The following is a 23,404-nucleotide window of genomic DNA, read 5'->3' as shown; positions in this document are numbered from 1 at the left end:
TCAGGATGAGGATCTCATCCAGTGCTTTCTTGAAAGAAGCCCGCGTATCAGCTTCAACAACAATAATAATAATGTTTCTTTATTAGCCCTATACAATTTCTTGCATTAGGAATTCGTCTTTTCGCATACCCCAGCTTTTCTCCATGGAGACACAGACACACAGACATGGAGAGAAGCTTGGGGTCAGAGCGCAGGGTCAGCCATTGTACAGCGCCCCTGGAGCAGTTAGGGTGAAGGGCCTTGCTCAGGGGCCCAACGGAGTAGGATTCCTCTGCCGGCTGTGGGATTTGAACCGGCAACCTTCCAGCCACAGGCGCAGATCCTTACTTTCACAGCCCCTAGAGAAGTGACTCCTGCTCTCAGTTTTAAATGCGCATCCACACAGTGTCCACTTGTGTCCTCTGGTTCCAAGCAGTTTTTTATTAAATCAAAGTTCACTCAGAGTTAGTCATTACCAAGTCCACAACTGAGTCACAGCCCCACTATCTTTACCAAACAGTGACACAATAGTACTCATCAGAATAACGATGGCGATGGTGTCAGGCAGGCACTTACCGGCTCTGAGTCATCTAGCCCATACAGGTACATTCCCACATCGGCGACGGACAGCCTCAGCCAAGCCTGCTTTACAGAAGCGCCCAACCCAAGCGGACGAGGCAGAGACACGGACCTCTCCTCTTAGACTGCCCCAGCAGGTCCGCGGCAGGGAGGCTCAGAAGAACAACTCAGCCCCCGACTCGTGCAGCCTCTGCCACAGTCAGGGACATGGACGGGACCAAATCAATACACTGGCCGGATCAGACCGGATCGGCCAGCGGCCTCGGCCCCCCCTTAATCGATCGCGAAGACGGGGCGCGGCGGCGTGGGGAGGGAGCCAGCCTGTGCTCAGCTGCTCTCGCTCGGGAGTCAATGGGATCTGCCCAGAGAGCGCCGGCACTGCCTCTGTGCCTCAGATTTAGCTCCTTGCTTCACTTCACAGCTCCGTTCAAAATAGCTCCCCACCAGCTGACACCGGGCCTGCGCTCCGATTGGCCGAGCCAGCTGAGGGACCCAGGCAGTGTCATAGTAACCAGCACAGCTGCTCGACAGAGGGAGAGGGAGGTGAGGGAGAAACATGGGAAAGGAAGAAGAGCTAGGAGCAGGAGAAGGGACAGAAATCCGCACAAGCGCACAGGGGAGAACAAAAGTCTGCGAGTGTGTCACTGCACGAGAGGGGGTGGAGAGGGACAGAAAGAAAACAAGAGTGTGGGTAAGACTGATGGAAAAGAGAGAGGCTGCATGCAAGGAGGAGGGAGTGACTATTGTCCTTGAGTCCTTAAGAGTAAGAGGTGCCCAGGAGTGAGACCGAGAGAACAAGTGTGGACAGAGAGCTCCGTTAATCAAAGCACTGTACTCCAGAGAGGGCACAGGACAGCTCCTATATACTGTAGGTGCAGCAGAAGGCCCTACAAGTGAGAGCAACAGGAACATGGATGCTCACCATGAAGCTCCACAAACAAACTAAAACGCAATGCGAATTCTCACTCTGTGACTCTGAAAGACCTACACACAGAAGCTTTAGCCTTCCTGGGGTAAACAATATAAGTCTGAGAAGTAAGAAAATCAGGATTAATCTTGCATGAGTTATAAAGTAACAGCTTCCCTGTTCTAAAGGGAATACTGGACTACTTAAATCTGTCATCATCCATCTCTCTTTCCTCCTTGCTGTAGCCACTATTCGTTTTGTTCAGCCCTGTGTAAGGCAACTTTCTTCTAAAGGGGAAAATAGATGCTTAAGCCAGCGTGTGATATATAAACTTGACAGTACCATCTGGAATTAAAAGGTGGCAGTTCCTACATATATTAGGGCAGAAACTTAACTCAAATGGTTACTGCAACAGGAACGTCAGAAACCTTTAAGCACTGCAATTTTGTCATCTGTATATTGCACAGTTGCATGATTAAAGGACTACTCAGTTCTTGAATGACGATGTAGCATTGTACCATGTTCTATTAAATATACAACATCCCTCTGCTGTACATTGATTTCCCCACAACTTTAATTCACAGCAGTGGCCTTTGATGGGCAGGGAAAATGAGTAACTTCCTGTATGTTGTTTATTGACAACTGAGAGAAAATCCTTAACAAGCTCAGGTTAAGTGCTCTGCGATTAAAGCCCCCAGTGCACTGGGCTTATATACTGTAAGCAGGGTACAGACCCTGAGGTGTTCCTTTTCCAACTTCAAGAACCTCGTTTCTGAAGAAGGAGTTTCCATGCAATTAGCTCCCAAGCAGCAGAACCCATTCTGGAGCTCACCGGGAGTTTGGGCTGAGCTCACGGATCCAGACGTCACGGGTTCGAGCCCGGGGTCACGTCACAAGCCAGCCGTGATCAGGAGTCTACCAGAGGCAGCTCACAATCGGCGGAGCACCACCAAGGTAGGGCTTGCACGAGGAAGCCAGGGCTCATTGGCACGGCTGAACAAGAACCCCACACATGTCCGCAAGGGATGGTCCGCTCCTCCAATAGGCATCACCACTCCCGCCAGGAGCTGCAGAGCTCCCGGCGTGCAGGTAGACATGTCAGGAGACCATTTCCATAAGTCCCTGCTTCCCAGCTAGGTACAGGGGCTGCAGCTGCTGGAGAGCCGCTTCATAAAAAAACTGGGAATTCCGAGTTGGAAGGGTGTATGGTAAAAACAAAATCTCCACGCAATCATTATCACCATCAGAAACTGGACCTGCCCGTGGCAGGACCAGAGTGACAGAGTTGGATTAATTCCTGTCACTCCACGATACTCACCAATAAATATCAGAGGAAGTCTGATCACCTCCTATGTTACATGCATGGTAGCCTGTATTTTTAAAAACACTACACATCTCACACAGTGATGCATCATAAGAACACTGAGAGCTACAAGGAAACACATAATGGGTTGTTATTAAGGTAAAAAAAAGATCAATTTCAAAACTTTGTTGCTCAAGTACATAATTTGCATATTAATTTTCATTAATTCTAAATAATTCTACATTGTACAACACTGGCAGTTTTCCACATGTTTTAGACCCTCTATACATATATATCTATATATGAAACAGTTCATACGAGGCATCCCGTTTCTCCTGTTTTCATTGTCAGATGGGATATCATTGACAAACACAAAGTTAATGACAATTAGCAGATGAGTGAAACACTGCTGGAGATGCAGGGTGCATTTTTAAGGTCTGCAACACTATCTGTTCCTGTGTATACACAGAACACATAGAGCACATCTCTTGTATAAAAGCATATAACTGTACTTTCATCCATCGACTTACTGGACGCATAATAGGGATCTCGATGTATTCGATTTCTCTGTTTCTACTGTCAGGGTCAGGTTTCAGGACTGTGTTTTCAAACTGCCTTTGGCAGAATATTTAATTAACTTGCATGAAAGGGCACAAGAAAGGAAATAAGAGGAAACTGTAGGCAATGTAAACGATTCCCTGAATTTCCTGTATGGCAGTGCTCCAGGAGCGCAAAACTCTGGCCAACTAGATCAACAAGATCAGAAATAAATCAAAAAGATGAGGCCTGATCTTTACAGCTGAGAGACTGGAGCACTGTGGGTTATTGTTAAAGTTTAGAAAGCCTGAATGAGATAGAATGATGGGGCCTGTCACGCACCGGCTCTTTATGAACCTGTCACTTGTCCGAAGGGCATAATAAATTAGCAGCACAGGAGCTGGGGGTGAGCCTGACGGAGGCCAGACTCAGGAAGAGCTCTGGAGGGGACTATGTACAGTGGAGATTTAACCCAGCAACAGGCTGTGCAAATTCTCTGACCTAAGCCTGGAATACTGTATACTTCGTAAGTTCTTAAAAGGCCTGAAAACAATACAATTTTGTATGGCAAACTATATATCAGCTCAGAATGTATCCAATATTACAAGGATATGGCTTTCTCAGATGGAGATCTCCGAGACACCTCAGAAATATAAACAGAGTGGCTTTATCTTCAGAAGCGCTGGCTGGTTTATTTCAAAAGGAATGCAAAGAGATCTTTACTTTGATAGATCACGCCTTCGGTTTCTGCAAAACAGTGCCATGTGTCAAAGCACACTAGCAGATTCTTCACACACACAGGTACATCTAAGCGAGCCAAGTTTTCAGAGAGGGCTAAATTATGCTATTTGTCACAAAATTACTATACTTTTCTCTGATATTTCTGGAAGATTATTCCCATGCTGACAACCTCTGTTCAAGATAATGATACGGTAGTCTATACGTAGGGAATATGTCATACCCGCTCCTCATAAAAGTGTCATTCAATAACATTTTAAATGACACTTTCCTTTGTGCTTTGGCGTTCTGTAAAGAAAAGAAGTTGAAAGGCTTATTTGGTTGAAATGTGTTTAAAATGCATTTTATTTTGCATACTTTTGTACAAAGTTTTTGCAGCGAAAAACTTAATGGGATCAGTTTTAGTAAGCAGTTAGGAACACAGCTTTACAGTCTGCAAGCAGTCTCTGTGTCGCCCTTGTGTGCTACAGTGACACTGCAGCTCAGCAAACAACTAAACCCAACAGCCACATTTCTGAACAATTTTCGGATGTGCGCTGGACACTGGAAGTCGCCACATCACAGCCATTGGATGCAACTCACCGAACTGCAGGATTGGCACACCCCAACTAGCACAATGCTATTAAACCTGCCCAACTTCAGTTCACATCTTCTTCTTGGAAACGGACTGTGAGCCCCAGCTCAGGGGTTGCAATTGCAAATGCAGTGTTTGCCACCCTATATGTTTGCCATGATGCCATGACAATACAGTGCCAGCTCTTGCTAGCAGCCTTGAAGCGATACAGTGTGCACATGGGTGGACTATATGTTCATGTGCACATATATATACTTGCTTTTGCATGCATACGTTTTATTGTGCACGCTAGGCAGGTCTCCTCCTCATTTTGGATACAGAAGTAAAAGACGGCGACTGAGAGACTGAGCACTGCTGTATATCAAAGTTAATAAATCTGATACATACAGTACTGCTGGCTTTCGCCAACCAGCAATTAAATTTCTTAAGAGTCGACTTTGACTGTTTCAGTTAGCCTAGAATGCATTAATTCATTTTCCCCGTTTGCCAGCTCCTGACAGCATTTAGCACCACTTAATACTGTTTGCTTAAAGGCTCGTTCAGTTGTGTTTCTTTCCAGACACTGCATCTTCCATGGTGCCCTGAATTAAAAGGATATGTTCCAGGAACTCGGAAATACTGATTAAAATTTAAACAGGCTAACTAGACTTAATACAATTATCCACGATCAACAACAGAATGACAGCAACATGAACTTGAAGAACAAGTACTGCTAACACAAGTTAGCAGAAACTCTTGTGTTTTTGATTATTTTTTCCTTTATTATAATTGAGAAAGAATGCACAGCCAGAGGCTGTAAAACGCAAAGGCACCCATGTGAAACACAGCAGATGACACAAACCAGTTTTCAATGAAGTAAATATGACAGAGTCAAACACAGCAGCATGCTAAAGCCTGTTGCAATTCGCCTGGTTTTAGAGGGTCATTTATTCCAACACCAGATATGAATTATCGGTGAACGACAGGAATTCAGGGCACATGAATTGCACCCCAGATCTGTCAGGATAGGCTCTAGACCACCAAGATCCTCTCTGGGATGAAGCGACTGCAAATATTGTAAAAACAGATGGACAGCAACACATACAGTAAGAGACAAGAACGTTTGCAATCGAGAGGAGGCCCATCTAGATCATCTGGTTTTTAGTAGCTCACTGAACCGAGGATCTCATCCAGCCATTTCTAGAAAGAAGCGGGGACAGTAGTTTCGACAACACGGCTGGGAAACGTGTTCCAGACTCCCACAACCCTTTGGCTAAGGAAGTGCCTCCAGGTTGAAGTTTTAAAAGTACTTCTACATTCCCTCAGTCAGCATTCCCAAGTCTTGGATTTCTGCCGGTCATTATTCTTGCCGAGGTACACTACGCTCGATTCCGAGTACACTAAAGGGACAGGACAAGTGCCGTCGATCTGATTCAGAGGCTACAGCACTCCCAGGCCGAGCTGCTATAAAGTCTGATGCCGTAAGAGCAGAAATACTGCATTGTATCAGCAAGAAGTCTGTGCCATGAGTCACTGGGGCCACATGTCGCAGTTGTTCCTGTAAAGCACAGGTGTAAAAAGTCCTGCGCTGCACACTGCTCCAAGACGCCACTGCCAATAGAATGACTTGCTGGAAATGGATTACATCATTTTGATTCACTACTTTAGAGTCCGCGGGCGGGATGGCATAGTGGGTAAACCAGGCCCTAGAAAACTCCTAACCGGACAGCAGTATGGAGCAGTGTGGACTTGTAACTGGATAGTGGTGGGTTCAAATCTCAGTAAAGACACAACTACTGCATCACTGAACAAGACGGTACTATTAAATTGCCTCCACATCTATAAAAATGGGTGCAAATAAAATGGTGGATAAAAGAGTCACCCAAATAACTTACAAATACTAACCCATGGGTTGCAGGTTCTAGTCCCTGCTCCAGACAGTACTATTGAGCACCTTCAGCAAGGCGCCTCAGCCACCGGCTCCAGTCCTCCCAGCTGTAAATATGGGAGCCAGAATTGCTGGGTCTGTGATAGACTGGCGTCCCGTCCAGTGGTTGGGGACGGGAAGTCACGTGCTCTCTCTCGTCCACTTAACGCTCCTCAAACAGGGACGAGCTCCGTTTCCGATCAGCCGCTGTTGCTCGGATTTGGGAAATGCGCTACATAACGGGCGTGATGAAGAGGTGTATGGTTCTCACACCAGTTAAACACGACTGCCTCAGGGTTACACATACAGATTCATGTCCAAAGGGGAGTTTCCATCAGGTACTCTCCATTGCCACAAGTTTCTAAGCTGCTGCATTCTCCCATTTTGACGAGATCTATAATTTCGACATATCCGTCTGGAACGCCGAAACGTGACTACGTTCTCAAAGTGCTGCCCTAGTTACCCAAAACAAATGCGAATTTCCATCCTTCCCCCGACATCGCTGAGCAACATGCACATTACACAGTTTCTACATTTTCCATTTACGCAAGCCACCAGCTGAGATGAACACTAATGTCACAGAAATGACTAAGCAATAAAAATCAAATCACACGGCTATCCTCTCCTGAATACCGTCGACTGATTAGCGCTTCTCACAGCACAAGTGCTCGCGTGACGACAGCAATATAGCGCAGGACGTCTGCGTTAGGCTGGATTACGGGACGGTGGATTTCCAATGGGAGCGGCAGACCCTGCAGGGCTTTGTCCCCAGGCGGATCTCTCTGCTGGAGGAACACCCACTTATACTAGCGCCCCGGCGTGAAGTTAAAACCCAGGCCTGTCGATGGCCACTGCCCGTTCTGTGCAACGCACAGGGAAGTGAGACAGAGGCAGAATCCCAAGGAGAAAACTACGGTGGTGGAGGGGACAGCCCCGTCATGGCTGGCCAGGCCGGGTCTTGTAAACAGAGAGGAGATGAGAGGGACACAGGAAAGTCTAATTAAAAACCAACACTTGTTGCAGCTGTGCTGAATCCCAAAAATGGAATCAAGGATAGAGAGGAGGATAGCAGAGAGAGAGCAGATCGGAAATGAAGCACAAAACAATATCAGGCCTTCTGTCGGGGTCCACTAACCAAGCCCCGGTGTCACACACACACACACACCCCCCCCACACTGGCAAACTCGTGCCCACGCTGCCAGCCTCGGCTCACTCCACCACCAAAACGTCGAAGGCATGCCCAGCAAAACAGGAGCGCTGCTTACCACAACGGGCCTGTGTATTTTCTCCAGAGTCTCCATTCCTCCTTTACCCTGCTCACGGACAGCAAACCTGGAGGTGCACACAGTTCCCCGGCGAGAGTGTGAGAGAGTGACCGTGTGAGCGAGAGAGTGCAGGAGTGAGCAGTGAGAGCAGGACCCCCCCCCCACCCGGGCCGTTCCTATCCCACCCCCCCCCACCACCACCGCCGCCGCCACCACCCCACCCCAGAACCTCAGCACAGCGCAGAAGAAGACAGAGAGAGGGAGAGAGGGGAGAAGGGGGGTGGGGGGAGAGACGGAGAGAGAGGGTCAGGTTGCAGGACTCTTGCTACATTTGCAAACTGGTAATTATATTTAGCCCTGGCAGGGCAGAAACAGGGGCTGAATAAAAACGTCCCCAGAAGGAGGCTCGGTATGCCACCGTCAGCCATTCAACCCCACTCACACCCCCGTCGCAGAAAACCAGGACAGTGAGAGAAGAGGGATGCCCCCTCCCTCTCTCCCGCTACCATGCTCTACTTTATACGAGACCAAAGACATTGCTGGAGCGCAGGACGGAAGGCTGGAAAGCACAGGAAGGCACAGAGCAGTGCAGCTGATAGCGGACCATGCAACATTAAGAGCTAGCAAATTTCGAAGCTTTCTCCGAGAGTGCATTTTGGAAAGGGGTAAGGGTTAAAGACAGAGGATTACATAACACAGAAAGCCATTACCCACAAAATACCGTTAAAAAGAGACAAGACTTCACAGGGGAAGCAAAAAAGAAAATGGGCATGAAAAGAGCACAGTGTTGTGAAGGGGGATTAATATTACATAAAGCACAGGCAACAGTGCTGTAAACCAACTGTTAAAATCGCAGCACCTCGGCGTATACACTGTACAGGAACAGATTATGCAATAGAACAGCAGATTCTCTAGCAAATGAACCATAGCAAACTTGGAATTATCCTTTAATCCTTTTGGATCATCATTTTGCAATCGCCAATTTTCGGAAAATCTAGTTTTCATCATTTCAGACAAACACTTCTGCACATCCACAAAACAACGATTGCGGAGAAGCCTTTCGGGCTTTTTTTTTTTAAATTTCGAATAAGTGCAAGGAGGCCACAGAGTTAGACCCGATCCCACTTAAGAATAAACATCTTCAAACAGAGATCTATTTTATCCCCTGAGAAACTGTGCATTTGAACATGGATGCCATAGCAACACAAAACAGAGTCAGCTTAGAAACACAATGTCAACAAATTACCACAGAGCAAGATTGATTTTCAGTGCTCTCCACAGCCTCATCCACGGTGCCAGAAGTCATAACAAAAAGAAAAACTGTCCGTGTTTAAGTTAAAGCACTGATTTTGTGGTGATAAGCGGTCTCCGGTCCTGCTCCTGGAGTGACCAGTGAGTCTTATAGGTCACTTGCTTTTAAGGACTGGACCTGTGAGATATCATTGAATCAAGCAAGTTAACTGTTCATTTAACAGAGCTCTGGTCTCCGCCAGATAAAGAGTGCCCCGACTTTGGTTCCAAACGTTCTCTAAATCACTATATATATATACTATATACTATATACAAGAAATCACTTGCTTAATTAATCACAGTGAATTTTTTAGGACTTGATCATTTAATGGTGATCTACAAAACTGGATGCAGTTTCCAAGCCACATTTGAGCAAAACTCAGGACACTCGTGACGTGGCATCTTCATGCAAAGCAGAATCTGCTGATACTCGAGTGCTTCTCGGATGAACTAGTTACATCAACCAGTCGTAAACCTGTCAGGAGTGGATCCTTGTTCCACGGAAGGGCACTTGATGGATGATCCTGCTCTTTCCCCATGGAAAACCGCCGGAGCTCCGGCCAAAACGAGACAACTCATGAAACTGCACAGTGAAGAGGCGGAAATGCAGCCTGCCAGAGCCAGGGTACTGTTCGGCTTTAAAGAACGGGGCAGCAGCACACTTCCGAGGGCGCTGGAAATCATCTGGTGCGTGAAAGGTAGATTTATGTGCTTTAATTGTAGAAAACCGTAAATGGGATAAGTGGCTTGGATCAGCGCCGGTGGTTAATGGTACTAATCTATCCCAGGGCTGCAGGCCTGTCTACAGTACCCAGGGGAATCCAGTTGACAGGCTTGCGTCCCGGGGCCAGAGTGGGGCAGACGACAGGACACGATCCACAGCTACCTAGTACAGCAGCCTGAGCCTGTCCACTCCCTCCTGCCAGCTCCAGGACCGACGCACAGCTGGCAGAGAGACCGGACACATGCAGTCCTGCATCCCATATTCCCATGGCTATTAATCAGCTTAATTCGGACATCTGAATGGATATTTTACTTTTTCAGATCCTATGTACATATCTCATACACCGATGACCCAATTTCTTCAGCTTTTTTTTTTCTCAATCGTGAAGATAGATGCTAACGTCTTTTTCTCATCTTCTGAGCGTAGGTTCCTTCTTTGGTCTGGGGTGCACGCTGTGCGGCATGTGCTGTGCATCGGGTTGTGGCTTTTACCGGCCGGCAAAGCGGAATTTCCCCTCGGGGACAGGAAAGAGAGTAAGTCCCCGCTGCAGCAGCCCCGATCCGTGCCTTTCCGCCCGCAGCGGAGCCTGGAAAAGGAGGGAAGAGCTTTGCAGCGAGACCCCGAAGGACAGTCTGTCACTCCGAGCTGCGTGAAAGGTATTTATTTTTTCAGGTGCACCGCCAGTACCGTTTGCGAGCACGACACCGGATTGTTCAGCTGTGGGTCAGCGGCGTCCCTCTCTCCTAGAAAACACCCCCCCTGCGGGTCTCCAGCGCTCAGGGAGCACACCCAAGCTCAGCTCTGTGACCAGCAGGCTCACAGCAACTGAACGGAAACCACCGCGCTCTGCTGAGGCTGAGCTTTCCCATGCTTTCCGGCCAGGTCCCCTCCTGCCCGCACAGCAGGGGGAGGAAGCGCTCAGGCAGGTGTTTGGAGCGCAGCGCCCTTCTCGCCTCTGACCTCCGAGAGCAGAGGTTTCCATGACAGGAAGAAGAGGGACTTTGGATGAAACGGAAAAGTGATGGAGAATGATGTTGGCATCCGGTTCACACGTTAGGAGATTCAATGCACGATTTCCAAACTAACACCCGGTGTTCCGAGCCCTAACGCATTATTTGGTTTTCCTTAGTAACAAAACAGACGGACAGCAAAGCCTGATGTGGCTGATGTGGATCCAACACAGGAGGCTGATCTCTTGCAAGTCTGGCTCAGGGACTAAAATCCCCGAGTGCTCCAGGCTCATCAGAAGAGTCACAGACGAGCGGAGGTCACTCAGTCTACCCAGCCTACTCGGTAGCTGGGATCTCATCGATCCCAGGATCTCATCCAGCCGGCTTTGTGATGGAAGCCAGGGTACTGACTTCAACAACGCGGCTGGGGAACTTTTTACACAAAGGGAAAAACAAGTGCCGTCTGGGATCGGTTGTCTATGCACGTCTTCAAAGTTCCCACTTGTGTCCTCTGGGTCGTGTTTCACTGTTAATTCTGAAGAAGGTCGCTGGGTTGACTTTGTTAAAGCCTTTAAGATTTTGAATACTTATGTCAAATCAGCTTCTTCATTTCTTTTTAACAGTCTAAAAGCTTCAGTTCTTCAAAGTATGCAGTAGCTCTTCTCAGGACTATATGCTTCTCTGTTCTGTTGCTTATCTCCACTAACCCTGGGATCAGTTTTCTGCTGGGCCCAAGTAGTCAATAACCTAAGAAGGACGGCTTCAATTATGCCACTAGAGGGAGACAGCTCCCAATGTGACAAGAGCCCCACTTCCATGTAGAAGGATAATTTTACCTATAACTACCTGAAACCTTGTCCTGGTTTGGAAACCCCTTTTTTCAGAGATGCCTCTAAAACCAGACCCCAGACCTCACAAAAGCTAATCAAACTGTAAGATGTTATATGAAACACTAGCGCCGAATTTAAAAAATCATCCACCATAAAAAACATCAAATCCTCTAAACAATTGTAAACTGCAGAACCGTTCAGCTAAAGCAATATTAGCAAGTTGCCATGGTGCAAACTCTAGACTCCGGGTCAGGTTTAATTCATTTCCATAGAGACAGGGAGAGAAATGGTTGCCTCTGGAAAAATATCAGCAACACAGGAATTTTAGAAAGAACAGCTTTGATGCCAAGCAAGGAAAAAAAAAAAACGTGAGGAAGACCGGATATTACAATAGCGATATCAATCGCCATCGCTGTGGCAGGCTACACAACACAGTCAGACGAAAGGTTGAGAGCGAAGATCAAGGCACTGCTTCCACTCTGAATCCTAACCCCAGTTCTTGACAGCAAGACTCCCAGCCAGTGAACCACCCCAGTGCTCTCTCTTCCTCCTCGAGCCCTAGACCGCCACAAAACCCCCACACATTCATGCAGCATTTTAAATTATTACAAGGGAAATGAACATGTAAAAAAGATACAGCTGAGTGCATTAAAGCCGACTACAGTTTACACACTGTTACACTGTTACACATGCTCTGAAACATTATTTTATGACATCTCCGTAACAAGGGTTTCAAAGGGCCAGAATTATTCCTTACTGTATGCGTGTCAGTACCAAGTAGGAGAGGCTCGCCTTCTTACTCCAGCAGTCTGACAGAACTGCAGAAGGAGTCTCCTCTCCTACCTGCACTCTCCTCAGACTATCACTCCGCCTGCGTGTTCACACACCCTGCACACTGACACCGGATCTACAGACAACAGGCTTGTCGCCATCCCTAGCTGAAAATCGCTTTAATATTGACAGCCGAGCTCTGCAGCAAAGACATGCCTTCAAGCAGCTGCTTTTAAAAGTCCCCTTTCCCAGCACAGGCACCCCACGATCTAACAGCCAGGATATTCCTGATGCTAATAAGCGATGATAATTATCTTGCTCTCCCAGTCATTTTCCTGGTTACCAAGGTGCCGCCAAGCCCCCCACTCCCCTCCACTTGCAGATCAGTGGTGAGGTGAAATTCTATGCACGGTCTCCACGGTAACCAAGCCAGGGTACCAGCTCCGCGCCCCCCCGTCTGGCTGTCTCTCCACAACACCCCGTCCAGCAGAGTCACCAGCAACACTAACGTCTGCCCGCCCTTCCGAAAAACGTCCCTGTTCTGTCCACTAATCTCAGGCTCGTCTCGCTGCGAAGGCGTGGCCTCTGACCTTCGTCAGTCAGTGACGCAGGCTGGCTTTTCAGAAATAATTCTGGAAATCCAGCAAAAAGGAACAGCTTTCGGGGTTGATGTCGAAAGGTCAACTTACAAGATCAAAATCATTTTTTTTTTTTTAAATCCAGTCACGGTCCACTCTTTATTGGCGGTGCTGCAAGTGCTTGCTCACAAAGCTGTACAAGTCAGCGTCGCTGTCAGTCAGAAACATCACAGAAGACCAACGCCTGCGATACTGAAATGTTACAGCAGCGCAAGCTGGGGTAAAACCACAAAGCATGCCCAGTTCTCACAAAAGAGATACATTTTGCGGAAATGGAACGGTGGAGTTTGATTCCGGATCAGGCTTGTCTCCTCCCTGAAATACTGCTGCAGGATTATGCTGGTTTGCTGTGGTGCGTATTGCTATAAAAATGCACTCTCCCACTTGTGTGGCAATCACCAAGGGGCCAGCGCATCAAACCAACAACTCAAAGAGTCCCCGACTAATTACACAATTAAAGCATAAAGATCAAAATAACCACACAAGAAAGGAACAGTAGGTAATGAGCTTTTATCTCAGACAAAGTGTGCTGATGATTAAAACTGCGATTAGCAGTCATGTGCTCTGTGCTCCACAGAGCGGTGTGACAGTCAAAGAAACCCCCCCCCCACACATCCAGAAGGCGATCAGAGGTAAAGAATTAATGAGGGAACAGGAGCCCACTGGGAGCACAGTGACCTTTAAACCCAGCAGGAGGGTGGAGCTCATCGCCTCATGATCCCCGCAACACACACACAGAGCGCGCAAATGTCATCCGGCAGATGGAACCAGCCCTGCTCGGGTCAGGCCACGCCGCTCCAGTCCCACGTGAGCGACTGGGGAGCCGCTCCAGGGCCCGTTCCTGGACGCGGTGTTTCGGGGCCCCGAAGGTCCGCCCCCCAGGCAGCGGTGGACGTACAGTAGCAGGATTGTCTGCTGTCATCGCTGGAAGAGCCCCCCCGAGGTTGAGGGGGAAAAAACGTGTTTCCTGCTCTAGGAAGGAGGATCTAGATGACAGAAAGGCGGGTTTGTTTGTGATTGATCTCCCATCGCAATTCCAGTCGCGGGGGGGAGGCCGGAGGGCTCGCACAGAACAACGAGCTCAGGGGTCCATGCTCCACGGCAGCCGGGCGAGCACAGACGCAGGGGGGTAAAGCCGCATTTTGCTGGCTTCTGCTACGGCTACGAGGGTCTCGGGGGGGCTCCGTTCATGCGGCACGTGACCAAAAACGCGGCTCTTATCAAGGATCCACCAGGCCGCCCCCCCAAAATAAAGACACCAGAACCGCCACAGGGGCTGAGGAGACCCCCTGAACCCCCTGACCGAAAGGCAGAGGCAAAGAGGAGCCGACAGAGGGAAGCGGGAGAGGAGGCGGACGGGAACAGGGGGAAGAGCTGGGGGACAGGAGGAGAGGATGAACATGAATAATTCAGGCGGATCCCGCAGGTGTGCGGGGATTTGGGAGAGAGTGATCTTTCTCATCTCCGGTGAGCCCCCACTGCGACACAGCACCTCTCAAAGACTGCACCTCCCCCCCCCATCAAATGCTAACACTCAATCCCCCCCCCCCTCTCCGAGCCTCCAGCTGCCGGAGGGACCCGAGCCAGCCGAGACCCATCAGCGGGTCAGCGATCTGACGGATGAGACGCCGCACTCCCATCAGTCCCTCACTCTTAAGACAGCGTTCTGGGAACATCTGCTCCTTGAGAGATAGAGAAAAATGCTCTCCCAAACCATATCTGATGAGAGACTGCCAATCATTTCACTCTGCTGAAATAAAACAGCTCTCTCTGAGCAATTTAATACACTTATGTCAGACTCTATCCCAGAGAGGGTCTACCTGCCTGCTCTATGAATACAAATAAAGGAACAGGTAAAGGCTTATTCCATGCTGCAAGGAAAAGAAATGAGACACAAAGATTTGGTTGTGGAACCTTCTTCACGTGTGTGAGGAACGCTCCACAGCTGAAACGTTGTCTCTCTTTTCCTTTCAGCTTGGAATAAACCTTGCAGCCTATGCAGCGCCCTAAGTTGTCATACAAACAAACAACCAATAATGAAAAAGATTTTCATTGATTTCAAGCACAAAAGCATGTGGGGTCCTTTGTGGTTCAGACAAACTTTCTTTGATCTTAAAAGGTGCCTATAGTTCCCGAAGACAAAGGTGCTGTCCCAGCACACTCTCGAGATTTCATAATCAGCTTTTCAGGTCATTCTGTTCTTGAGCTAAACCCCCCATCCCTCTTTAAGAAGGACTCTAGCTACAGAGAAAGGAGTTCTTTCTGACTATGGTATATTTCAATACACCCTTCAGTTTAAAACATCAACAGCACAAGTGGGGACACAGTGTACCTTGAAACTGTAAAACAAAATAAATAAACTTGCCAGACTCTCGGCTTTAAAGAGCATATTGATTATTTTTCTGGTTTGAGCAGCAACACTGTGTTCAGTAGCACAGCGAACACCTGTGGGCAGCACATTTTTTTATCACAACTAGCTTCAGCTGTTCTCTTCTGCTTTCTTGGGTGTTTATTTATAGCCTGAGACCTTTAACCCTTTGCAGTATTACCGTACATACAAATAACACCGTGCTTTCAAACCCTTTTAAGCCCAACCTTTGGAATCGCTGGCGTTAAGACACCGAGATTCTGAAACGCACCAGGACGGGCCTGGCAAACAGTTTTTTTGCATCAGGTGGAGGCAGTGTCGAGAGCTCATCCGAAGGGGACTCTGGGTTTCCAGACTGCACCCTGAAATGTGTTTTCGTTTCAGTGCTTCCAACAGTAACAAAGGTGAGGAAGAATGATCAGGGGAGTGAGATTAAACCCAGCGAGGACACATGCAATGCCTAACCCTGCCTGCTTCTGATTCAAATGCTTAATACCGACACATAGCAGCAGATCCACAAGCAGATCGATGGGCGTTGGCTAGCTTAGACCTGTACACTGCACGCGTGCAAGGCTGTGCAGCACCGTTGACGAGTCAATGTAGCACTGACCAGTGTGACCCTGGACTGCAGGCTGACATGCACTCAGCTGGCCTTTACACAGTAGGCCGAGCCCGATGAGCTGACCTGCTAGAGTGGGGGATTCGGATGCTGCCCCCCCTCCCCCTTCCTAGCATGAGAAGTCTCCTCACTCAGGGCTTTTTACCGCTGCAAAGCAGGGCGCGGGTGCCCGTTTGCGAGGGGGTGCTGGGAGGGCATGGCTGGAGCCCCTACCTGCCGCACGAAGCTGTTGGAAGTGGTGTCGGAGGAGGTACTGCCATCCGAGCGTTTGAAGCGGCTCTTCCTTTTGACATACTTCCCCTGGGAAGAGAAAGACAAAAACAGGGAGAAAGACCATGTGTTATATTATCCTGTACGCAAACCTCCATTACTGACACTCAATTCACAGAGCGGGATGAACAGCCACAGGAAAGTCAGGATGAATCCATGGGGATTGCTTCCGTTTTTCTTTTTTAAATAGAGAAATAGTAATTAATTTTTATGATGTAACCATTTGATTTGCAATCGTTTCTCTTTTATTTTTTTTTAAAGACACAGCTCACCCCGGTACAGGCTCCCGTGTCCACCCAGGGGTGCTCTCGCCTGCACCCCGGCGCGGCCACTCGTCATCGGGTATCCCACAATCCCCAGGCCACCCCTCTGATGCTGCCGTGAGGCACCAAGAGGTCCCTCCCCAGCTACTGCCCGCGCTAACCCAGAGGGGCCCTGCCAACAGCACGCTGCCACCAACTAAGGTGGCCCCCAGCCTCGAACTGGCGGCTGCAGAGCTCCTGTGAGCAGGAAGCTGTGCTGTGCTGAGGGAACGCGAGACCCCAGGGAACGTTCCCCCTCCACCCTCCATTGCACAGCCAACAGCCGGAGCACGCCACCGAGGAAGCCTGCAATATCTCCATCTCTACGACACATCCGCAAAAACCCGCCCGCTGAGCGAGGGGAGCTGAAGCTCATGAGCAGGGAGTTCCTCCTGGTGGTGGCAGGTCTAGCCGGGTCGCCCCCTATGTGGCACGTGCGCAGTCACAAACAGTCAAGTCCTCACAGATTTAAAGGGACTTGAAATCTTCGTGAGCTGTTAGCTGTTGCCACCTCACTAAAAGTGGAAACGTTACACAATCAAAGGCTGGACATCGCTGCGTGGGCGTCTAACACTGCAGGGTGGACGAAGTGGAAGTCAAGCCAGCAAAAAAAAAAAAACAACTAATGAAAGTCATCTGAAGAACCTCTTTAGCACAATAAAAACAAGGCATTTGTCTGAAGATCAGTTAATTGGTGGAGAGCCCACCCCCCTTTCATTATCGGGCCTTATTAATTACCTGTCACGGGCCATATTTCTCTAATCCGATTGGCCGAGGTCCGACAAATCGCTTCTGCCACCAAGGCAGAGCCCTCCATTAAATTAAGCCCCCTCTTGTTGCCACGTTGTCATGGAGATACATTGCCTGCTAATTGCATTTGGTAGCAATCGGAAGCGTGATGGATAAGACTTGTTCTAAGGCATGAGACAGCTGGCTGCAGCACAGCCTTCACAGCAAGAGCCACAGCAACTCCACCTGGAGCCTCGAAGAGCATCTCCATCCACACTGCTCCCCTGACCTCTGAACTCGGGTGTGATGCACCTTCTTACAATCAAGCATGACTCAGACTTACCAGGGGAGAGCTGAGCCAGCCCCGGAGCCCTGCTGCATTCAGCAATGCTCCCATTTGTACTTATTCATGCAGATACACAAGTACAATGTTTTATTGTCTCTGTTATTTATCGAGTGTGGCTTTAGGGCATTGTGTGCGTGTGTGTCTTTACCACACTTTTATCTTTAAAACGGTCCTTAAGGGACACCTCTCACGGTTAAAAGAGGTGGATTTGCAGCTTCCGTTAAAACAAAATATTTAAAGGAGATAAATGAGAATCTACCTTTAAAAAACCGGCAGCTCAGGATTAATCATTCATTTCACAGCAAACAACTGACTGATTGGGGCTCCTATCATATGGCAAGGGACCGTGGTGAAGACACTTTTTTCAGCAACAGATGTTGCTATTATTTCATTCTGCCCTATTCAGCAATCAGTAAGTCACCGAACAGAACCCGATAAAAACACCAATATCCCCAGGCCAGGAGCACCGTTTCCTGCTACAGGATGTGTCCAACATGAAAATCTAACAGCAGATAATTTGGGGAAATCTTTCTGAAGCCCTAAACAGCTTCCGGACTTTCGTTTCTTCCCTCCACTCCTGCCTCTCGGTCTCCGGCTACTTCTTTTCGGCAGCATTTCTGTAGCTCTAATGACAAGAAAATTTCCTGAATTGTTCCTCCTCTGTCACACTCTGCAGCCGACTCACATAGCTCCCCTGAGGGCTGGTTATGTTTTTTTTACACCGAAACAACAAGACTGCTTAGCAGGCAGCAAAATGCCTTCGTTCTCCTTCTGCCAAAAAAGAAAAGCATTGCTGCTCCTCACCTAACTAGTGAATTCCTGTTTTGTTCTGCGGAGTAATAGCCCACATTTTAACTGGCTTTCCAGATGTGTAGGGCATTTTCACTGGAGATCAATGCAGCAAGTGGAAATAAAGAAACGCTGTTCTCTTTAAAGCTGAGGAGCCACATTAATGCTCTTGATCCGCTACCAGACTAATGTCCTGTTGCTTCTGTCCGCCCAGGTGTTGAAACCACCAGGTTACAGCTTTGCCTGGGAAATTAACCTGAGATAGAACAGCTTCACAGCTTTACGTAAACATCTTAATTTAGCCACACAGTACAGAGCATCTTAAGAATATGATAGGATTATCCTCACCAACGAGAAATTGAAATTACAGAATTTAACATGCCTAAAATAATGACAGCTACCTCAATCATACATACATATATTTACTGCTATCATTGTATTATCAGTGCAATTATATGCAAGCAGGGACTCTCAGTAATGGATCTAGCTGACGTCTCTCATTGCTCCTGTGCTGTTTTTGATATATTTCTTACCGAAATGCTTCAAGTGCCCAGCAAAAACTCCCAGCTGGAGCAGAACTAAATCCCTGAATGGAAGCTGAGGTGCCTTTCCCCCACGGAGTCTGATCCAGGGCAAAGGCCACCCTGACTTCAGCTGTCAAGCCCCTGCGCGCTGATGATGATGCACCACATCCTCGCTCAGCTGCAGATCTCCAGGAACTCTGCTGCATTTTTACTGAGACACACCAGAAAACCGGACTGGTAACTGTGGGGTAACAATCTGGTAACTGGTCCTCCGTCCATTAAGCTCCCATTGAGATCTTTGCATTTCGATCCACTGGACCTCAGAGGTCATCTCCCACAAACACCTGACACTGACAGAGAAGGCCAACATCTCCTCAGATGCTGCCTCTGGCTGCCTGAGCTCACCGGTGTTTGAAGATCACAGCATCAGATCCAGAACCAGGCCAGAGGTCTAGCAAGCAGTTAGGATCTTGACGCTGCCGCAGGAAGCAGAGACACAGACAGCACAAAGAGGACCCCTCAAAGCGTTGGAAAAGCTTCATGAACACTGCCACCACCTGCCGTAGATCCTCCCAAGCCAGAGGACAGACAAACCAACATCAGTGTCCTTTTTGCAAGTCAACACAATGGGCATTGAGGCCAAGAGCATCTGACATCAGCTTCAATGAAAAATAAGCTAAATATTAAAATAATATTTGCAGTGATACACCTAACTATTTAATTCTTCTCCTGGAGAGCCTCAATGATTCAGCAACGCTTCACAGGTGTCCTGTCTGCCATGCTCACTTTAAGTGCTGCCAATTAAATTTCCATCAAATCAGAAGATAAAAATAGTTTATAATGATGCAATATTCGGAAGACCAAGTGCTTTTTAGTGCATATTATTTCATTGCGTGGAATATGCAGAACACAATTAAGCATAAATACGCACCGTTTCAAAGCAAAACCAATCCACATCCTCTTTTCTTTAGTCCGTTGAGTGAAAATAACCGTCTTACAGTATTGTTTCAGTGCTACTGGATTGGTCTTCAGCCCACTTCGGCTGCAACAGCATTCCACACTTTGAACACAGAGCTCAGAGCTCCTTCCTCCAGGTTTTTCGAATTAAACACAAAAACACAACAAAGCAAATAATCCCTGGTGTAAAATGAGAGTTTAGTGGGCAGTGAATGTGTCAGAAATGAAAGGGTGTGATAAAACACGGAGAATGACCACTTCACTGTGCGCAACATGACACAGACTGAAGAAATATACTGGCTGCAAGATGTTACTTTTAATAAACTGTCAAACAAGAATCATTAAAAGGAGCAAATCTGTTTTGTCCATTAATGTAAAGTAGACAAACCCTCAGACGGGTTAACACTATGCAGCCAGACTGGGCTTCTGTTCAATCCCTGCTTTTTACTTGTTTTTTTTTATTTTATTTCTTGTAACTACCTGTACATCTTCTCAAATGTGAGGTGTTTTGTTTTATTGTGTTCACAGATGAAGTTCACATTCATGAGTTCATCACATGCCCAAAAGGCTTTTCCACCAGGCTGCCTTGGACTTGTTCAGGTAAAGTTGTTCTTTAAAATATTCCAGGGGGTTGAAACGGGTCAGTTATTACAGAACCCTTCAAAGACCATCAACCATCAAAGACCAATCCCACTGCGCATGCTGGTGAAAAACTTAACCGATGTGCAGGAACGAACTAGGGATATTTTAGTAATACAGCCCAGTGTGCAATGGACAACACCATACTGCCACATTAAAAACACATTCGTTAAAATTCCGAAACATTCCAAATTATTCTCTGTATTTACATGGGGAGAAAAGAAAGGAAATCCATTGGTGTCCTAAAACAACAGGAATGATCAGAGGAGTTAATTATGGTACAGTGTGGGCCCTATTTTTTTGTTGTTGCTGTTGAAAGATAAAATCCCAGCTAATGTTAATGAAAGCTGACATGCACATTCAAAGTGATAAACAAGCTTTCTCTGTCTCACACCTAAGCTATCCGTTTCAAACCAAGGAGGGCAGACGCTGGGAGATAAAAATAAAATTTCAAACAGGAAAAGCTCGGCTGAAATAGACAGCTTGCCTGTCTATTTTACCGGTGGTGTTGTCTTATCGTTATAATATATTATGACACACACAGAAGAGAACCACGGCCCCATAAAAACTGTTCTGGCAGATTAAGGTAAATCAAAGGCCTGGAAAAATCATTTCTTTAAGGAGCCAAAAATAAAAACAAGCTAGAAACAGACATTTGCAAAGGCGATTGATGAATCGGGCGAGTTCTGAATTATGTACCCTTTTCAGCACCTTGCTTAAAAGCAGATATACAGCACATGTGCATGTGAGGCCTATTTCTGTGCTCTTTCCAAGATGCAGGTTTTGAAGCACGGACACTTACCTGCATCCATTAGGCCAATAATTAGCTTGATTGGCTCGTTAAGAGCCGGGTTGGACTGAAGACCTCCAGACGTACTGTAGCATGATGGGAACCATACTGGGCCGTGTAAGACGCCTGGTCTAACACCTGTGGGGACTGGAGAGAGCTGTCATGCACTCTCCCGAGCCCTGCAAGGCTACCACGAGCGGACCGCCGCCCGCGCGTGGGTTGAGCGGAGTGACCGCCGACGTCAGGGGCTAACGCCGGGCGCGCTCGCGGCCGTCAGAGGACCGAACCCCTCTGCGCGCCACACGCGCCCTCCTCCGCCAGCGACACCCGGGCTGCGCTTTCCAGCCCATCTCGTCTTTTTTCCCCATTTTTCCTTCTCAGCGGAGCCTTGGTTTTGCTTTTACAGGGAGGAAAGCGCTAGAAATCGTCTTTTTAAAATAATAGTTTAAAGCGTAAACGAGAGCCGTCGTGTTATTGAAACGGCATCTTATCCGAAGGAGGTTGTAACGTATAAAACGCCAAATTACTGTGACAGACTCCTCACTCCTCTTTAAAAACCGACTCGGAAACAGGACAGCTATAAGGTGGTCAGGCTGCTCCCGCTCCTGTAGCTCCAGATTGTCAAAACGGTATGTTGTTCGTGAAGTACCAATATTAATCAAACACTTCCATTTCACATGAACTGATTCATTAAACACAATTCTGCTGCCTTGTTTTAAAGTGGAATGAAAGTCACCCCACCCTATATATATGTAGAAATAAACGCTTTAATTTTTTAGACTTAAATAAGGTCAGCGCAACAACCGAACTGAAGAGAATATCAGCTATCTAATCACAACTACAAGCAGACTCCTGTGAAAAAAAACATTTTCGACGTATTGTTAAATATAACGGTGTGTTTGAAGCGTGTTCAGCGTTTTATCCGTATGAATGGTGATGATGGGGGCAATATTGGAATATCTACTGAAGTTTCCTTCACTCGTTTATGGTTTAGCAAATGACTGGGTTCGTTGCCGTGTGTACATTCAGATTTATTGCCTACATATTACATCTTAATTCTTCTGCAAACAAAAAATAATACCGTTTGCCCTATGTAGTACACCATCATTGAGTGGTTTCTCACTTTAGTTAGATTCAAAGGAGAAAGGCATTCAAAATGCGACACAATTTCATTAGTTTACAGTCTTGGTTTTATATGTTTGTTTTTTTACCTGGAATTTCCTACCATATCGTAAAAAATAAAAAAAGGGTTTATCTTACCTGTGAGCTAGGATTATCAAAAATGTCCATTTGAATCTCCTGTGTAGAAGTAGAAGGCGTCCTGGACATACTACTTTTCTGTACCATTGAATTTTTGTTATTGTATTGTTAATATTCACAGTTTAGTCATTTTTAGCGGGTGGAAATGAACAATTCTTTTTTTTTCTCTCCGATATCCTGCTCAGTGTATCCTCCCGACAGCGACAGACAGCTGTGCGTCGCCTGCTCGCTCGCTCTCCCCGAGCACAGACAATGAGCCCCAGCATCCAGCTGCTGAACCCCTCGGCCCCGCCCACCTCCGGCTCTACCCGCCCCTCTCAGCCTACCTCCGCCAATCACGGCTGGACAAGCTGCACACTGCCGCGCAGCGATTGGCTGCCACAACTATCATGGGTGTTAATAACGCCACACGGGGGGAGGGGGCGTGGCTTTTCTAGTGTGCCCCTCCCCCGACCTCTCCACCTATGAAGGAGCAAATGTCTCTTCTAAGCAGGTGCCCGGGTAGCTGGGTTCACTGTATTTGGGGGAAAAAACTGCAGTTTCAAAAAACATCAATTCGGAAAAAAGAGGGGTACACTCAACAGCTCTCGCAGTCTATTTTACGACTGTAGTAAGGATTTTGAGGAGGCGCCCGTGTATGATTATAAAAGAAGGCTACAGCGACTTGTTTTTTTAATTATATGTGTGACTTTCCCAAAGATGCCGCTGACTGGAAGGTTCCGACGATTGCGAATACAGCATCTTGCCTCTCACTCTCCTGTCTGCCGCCTTTCCTTTTCCTCGTTCTCTGTTGAGTGGGTGGGTGGCGAAAAAAAAAAAA

General features: G+C 47.5%; 1 protein-coding gene across 4 annotated transcripts in view; it reads right to left on the bottom strand.

The window, feature by feature from the left end:
- The window catches only part of cacnb1 (calcium channel, voltage-dependent, beta 1 subunit), a 58,174-nt gene extending 35,360 nt beyond the window's left edge, over positions 1-22,814 (bottom strand). For 2 of the 4 annotated variants that reach the window (XM_015362195.2, XM_006638221.3), the window contains exons 1-2: positions 22,585-22,814; positions 16,192-16,278 (exon numbers count right to left, since the gene is read on the bottom strand). In XM_015362195.2, coding sequence (XP_015217681.2) covers positions 16,192-16,278; positions 22,585-22,671 — 174 coding nt within the window. In that variant the 5' untranslated portion in view covers positions 22,672-22,814. Of the gene's footprint in view, positions 1-555; positions 948-7,788; positions 7,963-16,191; positions 16,279-22,584 lie in introns of those variants that run through there. The other 2 variants (XM_069185716.1, XM_015362199.2) reach the window with 2 other exon arrangements.
- Between the last annotated feature and the right edge of the window lie 590 nt (positions 22,815-23,404).

The sequence above is a fragment of the Lepisosteus oculatus genome, chromosome 28, assembly GCF_040954835.1.
Source record: "Lepisosteus oculatus isolate fLepOcu1 chromosome 28, fLepOcu1.hap2, whole genome shotgun sequence".
Classification (NCBI taxonomy): Eukaryota; Metazoa; Chordata; class Actinopteri; order Semionotiformes; family Lepisosteidae; genus Lepisosteus; species Lepisosteus oculatus.
Note: the sequence above shows the minus strand (reverse complement) of the source record. Positions and strands in the feature narration are given on the sequence as shown.